Source organism: Neophocaena asiaeorientalis, unplaced genomic scaffold (assembly GCF_003031525.2).
Source record: "Neophocaena asiaeorientalis asiaeorientalis breed wild unplaced genomic scaffold, Neophocaena_asiaeorientalis_V1.1 scaffold36, whole genome shotgun sequence".
Lineage (NCBI taxonomy): Eukaryota > Metazoa > Chordata > Mammalia > Artiodactyla > Phocoenidae > Neophocaena > Neophocaena asiaeorientalis.
The window spans coordinates 1,472,826-1,485,707 of NW_020174149.1; the positions used below are offsets into that span (position 1 = coordinate 1,472,826).

Genomic DNA, 12,882 nt, shown 5'->3' on the forward strand with positions numbered 1-12,882 from the left:
GAGTTCGAAGTATATGCCATCATTTATACAGGAACCAAAAAAGATGCTGGAAAAAAACAGTAACCATGCTAATGAAAGGAATACGGATCAATGGCAAGAAGAATAAGGGGGAGGGAAAAGATTGTTTAGAAAAACAAAATAAATTGGCAGTACGCGTTTCAAAATAAACTATGTTCTGCCTCTTACACCCACACAAAAGTGAAAGCAAACTTGCCAAAAGGAATCTGCCAATTCTCAAAGCAAAAAATTGGCAGCCCTAATTATATTTGCTACAAATGAACAAAATGCATCCTCTCCAGGAATCACGCTCAAGACTGTCCAGTCCAAAATCCTGAGCAGCATCCCTATAGTTGGAGGGTCTATATTTTATTATTTATTTACAGCCTGCGTGCTTTCACAGCAGACCTAAGTCATCTAAAATAAACTTTATACATTAAAACAATAAATATAAATTTAAAAGAATGAAAGTCATGGAAAATAAAATTAAAATAAGAGCTAGACCGGGAATAGGAGATGAGTAGGGGTGAGGACACCATGCTGTTTTGAAGGCCAACGTCAATCCCCATCACGTGTGAAGCACACATTTGTCTCTGGGTTTCCCAACAGCCAAAGAAGAAAGGAAATATAGTTAGCTCTATAGCTTTCTTTATATGTGAAGGAAAATTACACTCAGTTTTTTAGAAGTTAACATCTAAATTTTAGGTATCAAATTTGAATGAAAGAAGCATTTAGTTCAATGCATGTTATCAGGGGTCCATTTCGGGAAAAGTAGGATCATTAGTGAATATTTTTTAAATCCCTTTCCATTTTAAATACTGTATAATATTCCTTTGCATTTTTGTCTTCAATAAGCTAACAATGTCTTAGTTACAACTGAGAATGCTGTCTAACCATGGAGTAATTCATCTTTCCACAGTTTCTTTTCACGTCCAATAAGTATTTCCAATGCAAGAGAGGCTCTGGAACTCGGTGATTTATATATTCCTATTATCATCATAACTCTACACTTCATGAGAACATATCAAATATTTAATTTCTCTCTCTAGACCTTATCCACTAAGTAAGCCTGATTTACAAAATCTATCTACAAAAGGCTGCCACCTGTCATTTTATAGGAATTCCCTGGAACACTGTATTTGTTAAAACCAAAAGACCTTTTCAAACAAAGTAGCATTTTTATTTCAATTTTGATTCAAATTATTTTCTACAAAATATGTACATATGTACTAAAGAATTATTCTGCCAATGTGTATTTTGACAAACCAAATTCATATTGAAATGCACTTCATAAAGTTATTCAAGATGTATATTATTCTTCTTGATCTTTGCTCCCAGTACAGCCTTAATCCTACTGACATCTCAAACCCTATTAATATTTAACACATGGAAAGTATGTATCTTAGTGCATATACATTATATAACAAAGATTTCACAGTTACAACTAAGGCTAACTTTTTTAAAAAAACTACAAATGATTAAGTTCTATGCTAAATACCATCCCCGTTTAGCCTACACATGATGAAAATACATTTTATTTTGTTTCCAAAATATAGGGCAGAAACCTAAAATAGAGTTTATCTTAATTCTAAGTCTAAAAGAAACAAATCAAGAGACTGACTCGTCAAATTTTAATTGTGAAATAAATGTAGTATGAGCTAATAAAGTCACACATTATAGCACTCAAATACTTACTGAACTCTTCTTACCATGAAAACCTTCTGAAGTTACAGAAACATAAATTAAGTCCTAGAAAGTTGAGACTTATTTTGGAAAGCATAATGCCAACTACAAGTTTCCGAAATCAGTTAGTTGGGGGAGAGAAGAAATGGGTTGAAAAGGCAACTAGAGGACAGGAGACTGCTTAATACAATACTTGACATAAAGAAAACATGCATTGTAAGAATTGTAACTGAGTCTTCTTTACTGAAAACATCTGAAAGTTTCAACATAAAAGGCAGTATATGTATTCATGAATTAAAGAAGAGGAGGCAGGTGCCTTCTCTATGGGAGAGCATATCTTCATAACCATATTTGGTACATGAAAAGTGCATCAGTTTGAGAGCATTTTTGGATGTGTTTAACATGTACTTATTAAGCATAAGTGAAATACATGCAATTATTATAGGCATTAGAAAAAAGAGCAAGGTTGTAACTGCACTCATTTCCTCATAAGGGATTCTCTGAATAGATACATCCTCAAGGTAATTAATCTTTTCTAGAACTTCTTTCAATTATACATATACACTGATAATTTTTAAAAGAGAACTTTATAGAAATTTTTAGTCCATTTAAAATGCTTGTTTGTTTGTATGCCACCTCCTTCAATTAGGTAATTTAGTCAGATATATAACTTAGAATAAGATCACTAAACAAAACAAAATAAGTAAGCAACAACATCCAAGGACCCTGATCTGTTGCTGAGCTGAAAATCCCAAGAATTTCCTTCACATCAAATAATTCAGAGGAAGACAACAGACATTCCCAGAAACAGATATTCCTGGTGTCTATCTATAGTGTTCCCAGGAATAAGCACTTCTTAAGAAGTATCACTCTAATAAGCTAACCATGTACCACAGATAAAATATAAAAAAGTGATTATCATTAACATTTAATCACTACACATCCTGAATGACAGTCTTAATACTGACCACACACAGATTAAATAAACTGTAACTAACCACACTTGTCTCTAAATTTGAGATGATATTTTACATTACTTAAGATAACTAAGAATCTATTCAAATATATTTTTGACACTACAAGAGGATATTACTTGTTTATTTGAATTCAAACATGGTGGTAAAAGAACTTTTAAGTTCCTGGATTGTAAGAAAGTTTTACCTTTAACATATCTGACAGTAAAGATTATAACGTAATATATAGGTAACTTCCTATACTTGAGTACTGGTAACAATGTGTGTATCTACATCTCTATCTATGTGTAAATACACGCACATGTATGTATGATTTTTAAAGTCATCATTCATTCATATTATAGATTTGGAATATGGTGGGGGATAAATATCCTAAAATGTGGGAGGGTATAAATTTACTTTCTAAAATTGAAGACTTACCAATAAGCACTATGCAATACTCTCTGTCACTTTTCTTTAATCTATCCCTGGATTTAAAGTAACATAAACTATCTCAAATCAATTATTCACATCCTAATTAGGATGAAAAGCAATAAGCTATTTTTTTCATACCAAGTCACCAAAAAGAAGAGAGATGTAACAGATAAGACATTTGCATGTTTTCACTTTGAAGATAGGAACTGCATTTCACTCTAGGATTTTCAGTTCACTGATCTGTGAAAACTGTTTGGGAAAACAATGCTTTATTTATTTCTCAAGTATCCCATTGAGTATTTACTGCAAGAGTTCCATATAATGAGTCAATGTTTTCTAAATGAAATTCTTTGAAATAAAAGTGCATATAAATATAATCATTGCCTTTTTTACTGTTAGTTAAATATCACGTGTTCAGATTCTACAGACGTGATTTGAACATGACAAATTATACAATTGCTTTAAATATATAACTGAAGAATTATAAGACACTGACATGTTAAATTCATATTATCCAGGTGTATTTATATCAGAACTACCAAAGAAGAAACTCATTATAGGAAAAACGAAGTGTGGTTTTTCTCCATTCTATAACAAAGTTACAAAATAGTCTTATTCAATAACTGTGTTATGCGCTACTTTTAAACAGCTCTACTAAAGCAGAAAAGTATGGATTAAAATAGGCAGAACACTCAGATTGAAAAAGTAAGAACCAAAGTTGAGATTATTGTAGAATTTAGTGAAAATGAGTTAAATCAGTGAGTCATACCCCAATCCATAATCCCAGATAAACTGAGTTTCAGTGACTGGAAATAACTAAGTCATTGACATAGAGGTCAATCTGAGGCCATTCTGGGAACTAAGTTTGGAAAAAAATTACTGTCAGAGTAGCTATATATTTTAATAAAAAATAAATGACTGTACACTATGGATCTGTGAGTTTAATATTTGTACTGATAAAAAAAATCAATAAACTTATGTTAACCTGAAAGTAACTTGGGGGGGGTGTATTTCTGAATATTAAAAAAAAATGATGTATAATCAGCTTTCAGTTTTATGCTTTGCAACTCATTAATGAAGAAGGCAAATATAAACTCATCTGGACCAGGGAACTATTACTTAAATTCTCAAGGGTCTATGGTCCAGAAGATAGTGACCTATTTCAATTTAGGGAGAAAGACTAAATGTTATGCAATGTGAATGCATTTCTGACTTAACAACCTGCCCGTGACAGAGAATGAATGAACATCAATTTTCACATACTGCTCATCTCATGTGAGAAACTTTTCAAACCTTGAAAAAGTCATTCGAATTCCATAGCAAAATGTAAATGAAGACAAAATAAATCAGGCTTAGGAAATACCTATGCAGACTAATTCAGATATTTTAAAATGATGCAAATGTAATTTAAGTACAGTCAAATGTGTAAACACTGGAGAGAACAGCCCAGTGAATCAAAGTGTGGAACCTAGGTAAAAGTGAACGAATCAGTATTTTAGTGAAAACCAGCCCAATAATGACTAAGAATAGCGTCCTGTGGGTGTGAGCCTCTGGTCAGCCAGCAGGGCCATTTGGGTTATTGGCTGTCTTCTTACATCCACATTCATATGTCTAATCCCTATGGGGTCACTCAGGCTCCTGGGAGATGAAGGAGCATAATGGGGAGGCAGGGGTGTGGGGTGGGAGGGAGGCAGGACACCTTTTGACCTTGTGACAGAAATTCCCTCTGCAAACCCTACAGATTTTGGAAGATTAACACCATGTTCTAACTAACTTAAATGAAACTAAACAATGTAAGAACTATGAAGTAATTCTCCCTTTACACTGTGAATGATTAAGGCACATACCCTGTAACGCACTACCCAATTCAGACTTCCACAACCAGAGAGGGGCTGGGAAGACAGCCACAGAGCTTATCAAAGGGTGGAAAAATATCTATGAGAAAGATGGAACATTCTCGGGTTGCAAGATGAAATGAGCTTAAAGAAAAATTTGAAGAATTTAAGACTGCTCTAAGGAAGATTCTGACAGCATGGGTTGTTAAACATTAAGGTGGTTTGCTGAGACTGCGGAAATTCTGATCCTGAGAATCTTTAAAAATAGGAAAGATTCAGACCAGCTGCTCAGAAAGATTGAATGTGGGCTTTATGCATCTAAAACCCTTCAAGACGCTTCTAACCCTGTGAAGTTAATTGTAAATGCCAATATAAACAGTATATTCCATCTTATACTTTTAATTCAATACTAAATAGTTGCAGGGGGTTTGCAATGACCTACTTTGTACAGTACATGAAAGCATGTGAGGCAATAGTTCTTCACAATTAGGAGTCCTAGTGATATCTCTGGGTACCTGCACTTTCTGATTCCAGATTTTTCATGCAAATCACATATAGCCCTTAATCACAGGTTTTTATAATATATTGCAGTTTTGAATAATTCATGCTGGTGAAACATTAAACCATGATGGAGAGAACCAAAAAATGAATAAATAGAAATCAGACACCTTCAATTTTCCCTCTTTATATCATACAAAACTTAAAGTACTAGTTTTCACCTTACACTAGAAAAATCGTTAAGTTTAGACCCTTAGTCACTTACTAAAAATCCAAAACTTTAAAAAATAAATCATGACTTTTTTTCTTGAAACAAATTTGAATTCTTTAAAAAAAATGATTTATAGTATGTACTAAGGGATGAACTGACAATATACTGAAGTCATAGATTCTGGTCAAAATCATTTAACAAAAAATACTTACATCAAATAGTAAACTAAATTGAATAGTTTACTAAGTTAAATAGCAGTCACTCAAATTTGCACATGAATACATCTGTATATAGTACAAAAAACTGTCTAATTCATATTTTCACAAAGAACTCTTCGGCTTTCCCTGAAGAACCTACATAGTGAAGCATTAGATTTCATCATATCGGGATCCAACACTTTTCCTTTTGCCTGGACCCTGATGCAAAATGTTTAGAGTTTATTTTCTTATAAAGTAAATGCAGCATTATTAAACTAATCCCAACTGATGACTTCATGAAGTATGGTTATAAAGTGCCACTAAAACTTTCTATACTGACCAAATCAGCAGATTCATAACTTGACACAGCACACAGGAGCTACCTTCACAAGCCTGCACTTAACTGCATTCAGTAAATATTCGCATACCTAGCACTATAGATGCTAATGACTGTGTTGAAAATACACATGTAAACACACACCCCTCACTGTGTAACAGTCTGTCAATAAACTGTCTAAACAGACACAATATACCTACAGGCAAGGTAGCTTATCCATCACCCCCTCATTGTGCCAGGACAATATCTCTTTCTGTTTATATTGATTTTGAACGTGTGTGTGTGTGTGTGTGTGTGTGTGTGTGTGTGTGCGCGCGCGCGCGCAGGTTACCAGAGAGGGAGATCCGTTCTTGCAGAGGGGCCCTCTGAAGACTCCTTTAATGCCCCGGTAGTGCCCATTGCTGAGATGTCTCGAACTGATGACCAGGTAACAAGCCATGTGGGTTCCGGGCGGGAGGTATAGAGTCTCAACTCCTCACCAGGCGACCAGCCGTGGAAATGTGGGCTGGTTTTTCAGCAGCAACAGTGACTGCCACCTCCGGAGAAGAAGCGGCCAGCAGTAAGCAGGGGACGCTGCAGCCGCGCGTCCCCGCTCCTCGCCCAGCGCCGGGCTCCTGCTGCCGGCAGCAGCTGCTCTGACAGCGGCGGCAGCGGCAGCCACAGAGCACTTAGGTGACCCGGCGAGCCAGTCCACATGCTGCTCTGGCCAGGTGGCTGCTCAGCCGCGTACGGCGATATATATAATTTTAAGGACAACTTCCTGGGTCCGCTAGGGAATCAGCAAGTCCTCCTCTCTTTCCCTCCCGCCCCCGCCTTCTCACCCAGTGCGCGCGCAGGGGATGCTCAGGCGCGGGCGCCCAGCGTCTGGCCCGAGCGTCCGCGGCCCTGCGGCGCCGCGAATCAGCAGCAGCAGCCTGTGGGGGAGAGTGGCTGGGGGTCCTCGGAGCGCCAGGTCGCTGCCCCCCTCTGCAGTGGCGGGGAGGGGGGCGGGGGAGGCGACGGGGCAGGCTGGGGTGAGAGCTGAGAACTGGGGACGCGGAGACTTGTGAGTGGGAGCTGTTAGCGCGACGGCTCGGAGCCACCCGGGAGGCGAGAGGCACGCCCGTGGCTCGGCGTGGAGGTGACAGCTGCGGCGGCTGGAGGCTCTCCGGACTGCGGGACGTGAAGCCCCAGCATCCCGCCATCAGCCGCCCTGGCCCCCTAGTCCCTCCACCCGGTCTCTGGGCCAACTTTGCACTGTGCTGCAGCGGGCGGGATGACGGGAGGGCGCGGTGGAGGAGGTGCTCGAGAGGAGAGCCTTCTCTTTACCGTCACTCCCGGCTCTCCTTCAGCATTTCTTCCGTACTCCGGCTGACGGCGCCGCAGGCGGAAGCAACAGCTCCCCAGCGAGCTGTAAAGGTGTGCTGTGCAGCCCCAAACGGCAGACAGATGAGACGCGCTAGAGTGGGTAGTGGATGGAGGAGGAAGCAAGTTTTAGATAGAAAACTTGCGTAAGGAATAAGATGAAACATGTATACTTGTGCCTATCTTTTTTCCTATCTATCATCTATCTATCCTTTGATCATCTATCTCCAGAGTTATAAACATTCGCTTACAAGTCTTTCTGTTTCCTTAAAGAGGCAGATAGTTTTGGTCTATATAGGACATTTGTGTCTTCACAACCCCCAACAGTCACCCTTCAGAAGTGTTGTTTTTAATGGACTTTATGTCATTTACTGCAAATAAAGCCACCAGGGAGTGAGCTGCACTGAGAATTAAAGACGTGCAGAAATGTGCTCTGAAAGGAGAAGGAAGCCCTCACAGCTGACCTTACAGGGTTGGGTGTAACCTCTCTCACCCCCTCACCTGGTCTGTGCTGGGAAAGGATGAAAGGTCACCTCCCTTCTTTTGCTTTAGCACTGGAATTAATTTCAGTCCTCTCCCCAGTTTTCTAACACAATCCTCATTTGCATCCTGGTTGACATTGAGGACCTCTCACAAATGACAGAAACCAGTAAAAGAAAGCACGTAATTAGAATTCTCCTATTCAGGCAACTCATAAAACTCTTAAGCAAAAAATAGTCCAATGAATACAACTTTTGTAACTACCCAATAAAGGCTTGACTCTCTGTTTACATTATTACAATAGCTTATATCCTTAATATTTTAAAGGTTTTAGATTGTCCTTTTCAAGTGTTTTTTTAAAGTGTTTACATACCAGAAAGTGTCTTAGTATATAAGGTGAAAGTGTCAATTTCTTGCAAATTTTGAATTGAAAATTACTGAGACTGAGATAGTGCCATGTAAATTTTGTAGGAATTGTTTACTTTGTAACTATCGTGGTAAGAACTTTTGAAATTAAAATAGCAGAAACAATAGATACAACATATCCACCTTTTCCTTTCTATGAAGATGCTGGATGTGTTTAACAGTGCTGTGTTTATTCAGCTTAGAGTTATAAAATGTTTCATGAAGCTGAGAGTAAGTAATATTACTCATATACTGACATTTAGATATATTCTATGCAAAGGAAACAATGTATTTGCAAAGAATGAATTTCAAAATCAGGTGAAATCCTTGCCCCAGAAAAGCGGAATTTTCAAAGGAGATAGTGTGGCTCAGTCTATAATTACTATCTCACTCTTCATAAATATAAGTAGCAAACAGCATTGAGGACCTAAGTGTAAACATCCTTGAATGGACTAGAAAAATGAATGAGGTCACATGCTGTAAATAACAGTTCCAAGGACACTCTGCCTTCTACAAGTGAATATGATTCCTAATAATGCTTGATTATTTTAAAGAATTAGGTATTCTTTTCTGAAAAGGACTGACTTAAGTAAATCACACAATTCAAATATACCATCCTATTATTATTTTGTTATTCAAATGATCTGTTAGCTATCCTGATGATCTTGTTCATTTCACTATTATCCTATGTGGATTTGAGTTTTCCCATAGGAAACACAGTAATCCCTTTTACAGTAATGTTTCAAAGGCTAGAGTAATTTTCCTAAATTGTTAAAGATTTTCTAATTTCTAAAAATTATTTAATTTTTGAGGTCCTTGTTCATTAGAAATGAATGATGCGAATTCTGTTACTTTGCCATGTTTTAAAATCAATTATGGTTGTTCTCTTCTTTGCCTTCTAATGTTTTTTGCCACCCATCTTAAAATATTGAGGCAAAAAAAATGGCACATTTGTTACTCTCAGCTGATTTTAAGAATAGTTTTTAAAACAAACAAAAGAAGAACAATTCCCTTCTTTTCCTTGCCAGATTGCGACTGATGTCTATCAGTGTGATGTCATTGTATGTAACAATTCTCCATCATTGCTGGCCTATATTTCAGATTTAGTTTGCCCAATCTAAATAACAGAAATGTGTGCTTTTATTTGCAGAGTTGCTATAAATACAAAGTTCATCAGTTGTATTAACTTCTTTATTAATGGAGAGACTTTCTTCCCAACTCCAGTAATATAAAATTTTCAGAAAAAGTGAAAGAAAAGTAAAACACTTTAAGCCTATGTTAAAGCCTATCTTGTTTTAGATACAAGTCAAATCCTATTACAACAAATGTGAAAAGCAAAAATCATGTGCAATTTTACAAGGCCCATTTATTCAAAGTAATATCTGATCTGATGAGTTCTCATTCCACAGAAGGGGATGTGAGCGGCAAAGGGCATGGATTTCAGCCTATAACCAATCTGACATTTCCACATGATTCCAGATTCATGGCTGAGTACCAGATGATTGATATCATGAGAAATCCTCTCTTTATCAACACATCCCAAACTGATCCCCATATCCTCATATCCACTGTCCCACCTTAGCCCAAACTATCATTACCTCTTGCTTGAACTATTGCAGTATCCTCTTAGCTAATCTCCCTGCTTCCAATGTTGCCTCCGCATACAATTTATTCTCTATATCTAACAGCCAGAGTGGTATTTTTTAAACATATCTTAATACATCCCTATTAAACCATCTGATGGTTTCATATCATACATTTACAGAAAAATTGAGCAGAAAGTATAGAGCTCCCATATTTTCCCTTCCCCCTCTTCCCCCCAATTTTCCCTACTACTGATGTCTTGCTTTTGTGTGGTACATTTGTTACAAGTGATGAATTAATATTGATACATATTATTAACTAAAGTCCACAGTTTACATAAGGGTTCACTCTTGCTGGTGTATGTTCTACAAGTTTTGAAAAATGTAAAATGACATGTATCTACCATTACAGTTTCATACAGAATAGTCTCACTGCTCTAAAAATCACCTGTGCTCTACCTATTCCTCCCTCCTTTTATCCCTCTGAATCCCTAGCAAGCAACGATCTTTTTACTGTCTCCCTTTTTTGCCCTTTCAAGAATGTCATACAGTTGGAATTATACAGTATACCACTTTTTCAGATTGGCTTCTTTCATTTCGCAATATGCATTTTAAATGTCCTTCATGTCTCACAGTGGCTCGATACCTCATTCATTTTTATTGTTGGAATAGTTTAACCATAATGTTGAATTACGCCCCCACATGTCCCCCCAAATATTGAAGTACTAACCCCTTTCGAATATGGCCTTATGTGGAAATAGGTTCTGTGCAGATGATCAAGTTAGGAAGCGGTCAGTAGGGTGAGCCCTAATCCAGTATGACTGTGTTCTTATAAAGGGGGGAAATTTAGACACAGGAACAGAGGCACAGAAAACACCATGTGAAGATTGGAATTATGCTGCCACAAGTCAAGGAATGCAAAGGATTGATAGCACACAGCTAGGAGAGACATGGAAGAGATTCTCAAAGCCCTTAGAAGAAACCAATCCTGCCAACACCTTGTTTTCAAACTTCTAGCCTCCAGAATTGTGTAACAATTAATTTATGTTATTGAAACAATCCAATTTGTGGTACTTTGTTACAGACAGCTGTAGGAAACTAATACACATTGTGTAGATGTACCACAATGTGTTGATCCATTCACCTGCTGAAAGGCATCATGGGTGCTTCCAAGTGTGGGCAATTATGAATAAATTTGCTATAAACATCCATGAGCAGATTTCTGTGTGGACATTAGCTTTCAACTCATTTGGATAAATACCTCTATCTTATATTTAGTTTTATAAGAAACTACCAAACTGTCTTCCAGAGTGGCTGTACCATCTAGCACTCCCACCAACAATGAATGATCGTTTCTGTTGGTCCACAGCACTGCATTTGGTGTTGTCAGTGTTTTGGATTTTAGCCATTCTAAAAGGTGTGTAGTGGTATTTCATTGCTGTTTTAATTTTCAATTCCCTAATGACAAATGCCAATGAGCATCTTTTCATATGTTTATTTGCCATCTGTGTTTCTTCTTTGGTGAGGTGTATGTTCATATCAATTGTTCATTTTATAATTGGGTTATTTATTTTCTCATTAAGTTTTAAGAATTATTTGTATAGTTTATATACCACTTCTTCATCATCAAATGTGTGTTTTGCAACTATTTTCTCCCAATATGTGGCTTGTCTTTTTATTTATTAACAATGTCGTTTGCAGAGCAGAAGATTTTAATTCTAATATAGTCCAAATTATTATTTTTTTCTTTCATGGCTTGTGCTTCCAGTGCTGCACCTAAAAAGTCACCACCAAACCTAAGGTCTCCTAGATTTTCTTCTATGCTATTTTCTAGGAGTTTTATGGTTTTACATTTTACATTTAGGCCCATGATCCGCCTTGAGTTAATTTTTGTGAGAAGTATAAGGTCTGTGTCTAGATTTGTGTGTGTGTGTGTGTGTGTGTGTGAGTTGATGTCCATTTGTTCCAGCAACATTTGTTGAAAAAACTGTTTTCTATTGAATTAGCTTTGCTCCTTTGTCAAAAATTGATTGGCTGGATTTGGGGGGGGGCTATATTTATTTCTGGGCTCTCTATTCTGTGCCATTAATCTCATTGTATATTCTTTCACCAATACCACCCTTTTTTTGATTACTACAAGAATCTATTTTCTAGCACTTTAAACTATTAGATATTTTAATATTTTTTGTGTATTTATGTATTGACTATTTCTCATTCTTGAGTGACAACTGTGAAAGCGGAGAATGTCTCCATTTTGTCCACTTCTGTGGTCCTAACACCTAAAACAATACCTTGCCGATGCAGCAGTTCTTATTTGACATTTGGGAAGTGAATGAATAGGTGTTTTCTATTTTAACCTAATAGCATAGTTCATTTATTTCTGTATTATCACATGCATTTGTGTGTACACATACATATATAAGAAACTCTGAAATTTGGTTTTCATTAGTTTTAGTTTGCATAGTTTTTCTGGTCTGCATCCTAAGAAACATTTGGTCAAATTTCACTATTTCCTCTACTTAAATTCCACTATTATTAAACACCATTTGAACTCGTAACTTCTCCTCCCAAATGCCATGCTTTGTAGCCTGATTCTTGGAAAATTAACTATTGTAGAAACTATGCACTCACTGAACTAAAGTCTTTATTATTTGGTGGCCAGAGATTTGGCACTCTTAAGTGCATGACACCCCAAAGTGACATTTCTTATCCCTTAAACTGATTAAGTCCATCAAGGCAAAAGAGGTCTGGTTAGCAGAACTCAGACTTTAAAATGGAGAAGATCTTAGACCAGGGTTCCATACTGGGTGCCACACTGGGCTGGGAATGTGAACCTGTGAATTATGCTGGTGTAGGAAACAACAGGGACCATGGTGGGCATCTCATGTGGGCAGCTACTGAGAGTCTCAGGTAAATGAGATTTC

At 37.1% G+C, this 12,882-nt stretch overlaps 1 protein-coding gene across 1 annotated transcript in view; it reads right to left on the minus strand.

The window, feature by feature from the left end:
• The window catches only part of ZNF804B (zinc finger protein 804B), a 477,650-nt gene extending 471,065 nt beyond the window's left edge, over positions 1-6,585 (minus strand). The window contains exon 1 of the mRNA XM_024755078.1: positions 6,478-6,585. Within this exon, the coding sequence (XP_024610846.1) occupies positions 6,478-6,585 (108 nt within the window). The remainder of the gene's footprint in view (positions 1-6,477) is intronic.
• Between the last annotated feature and the right edge of the window lie 6,297 nt (positions 6,586-12,882).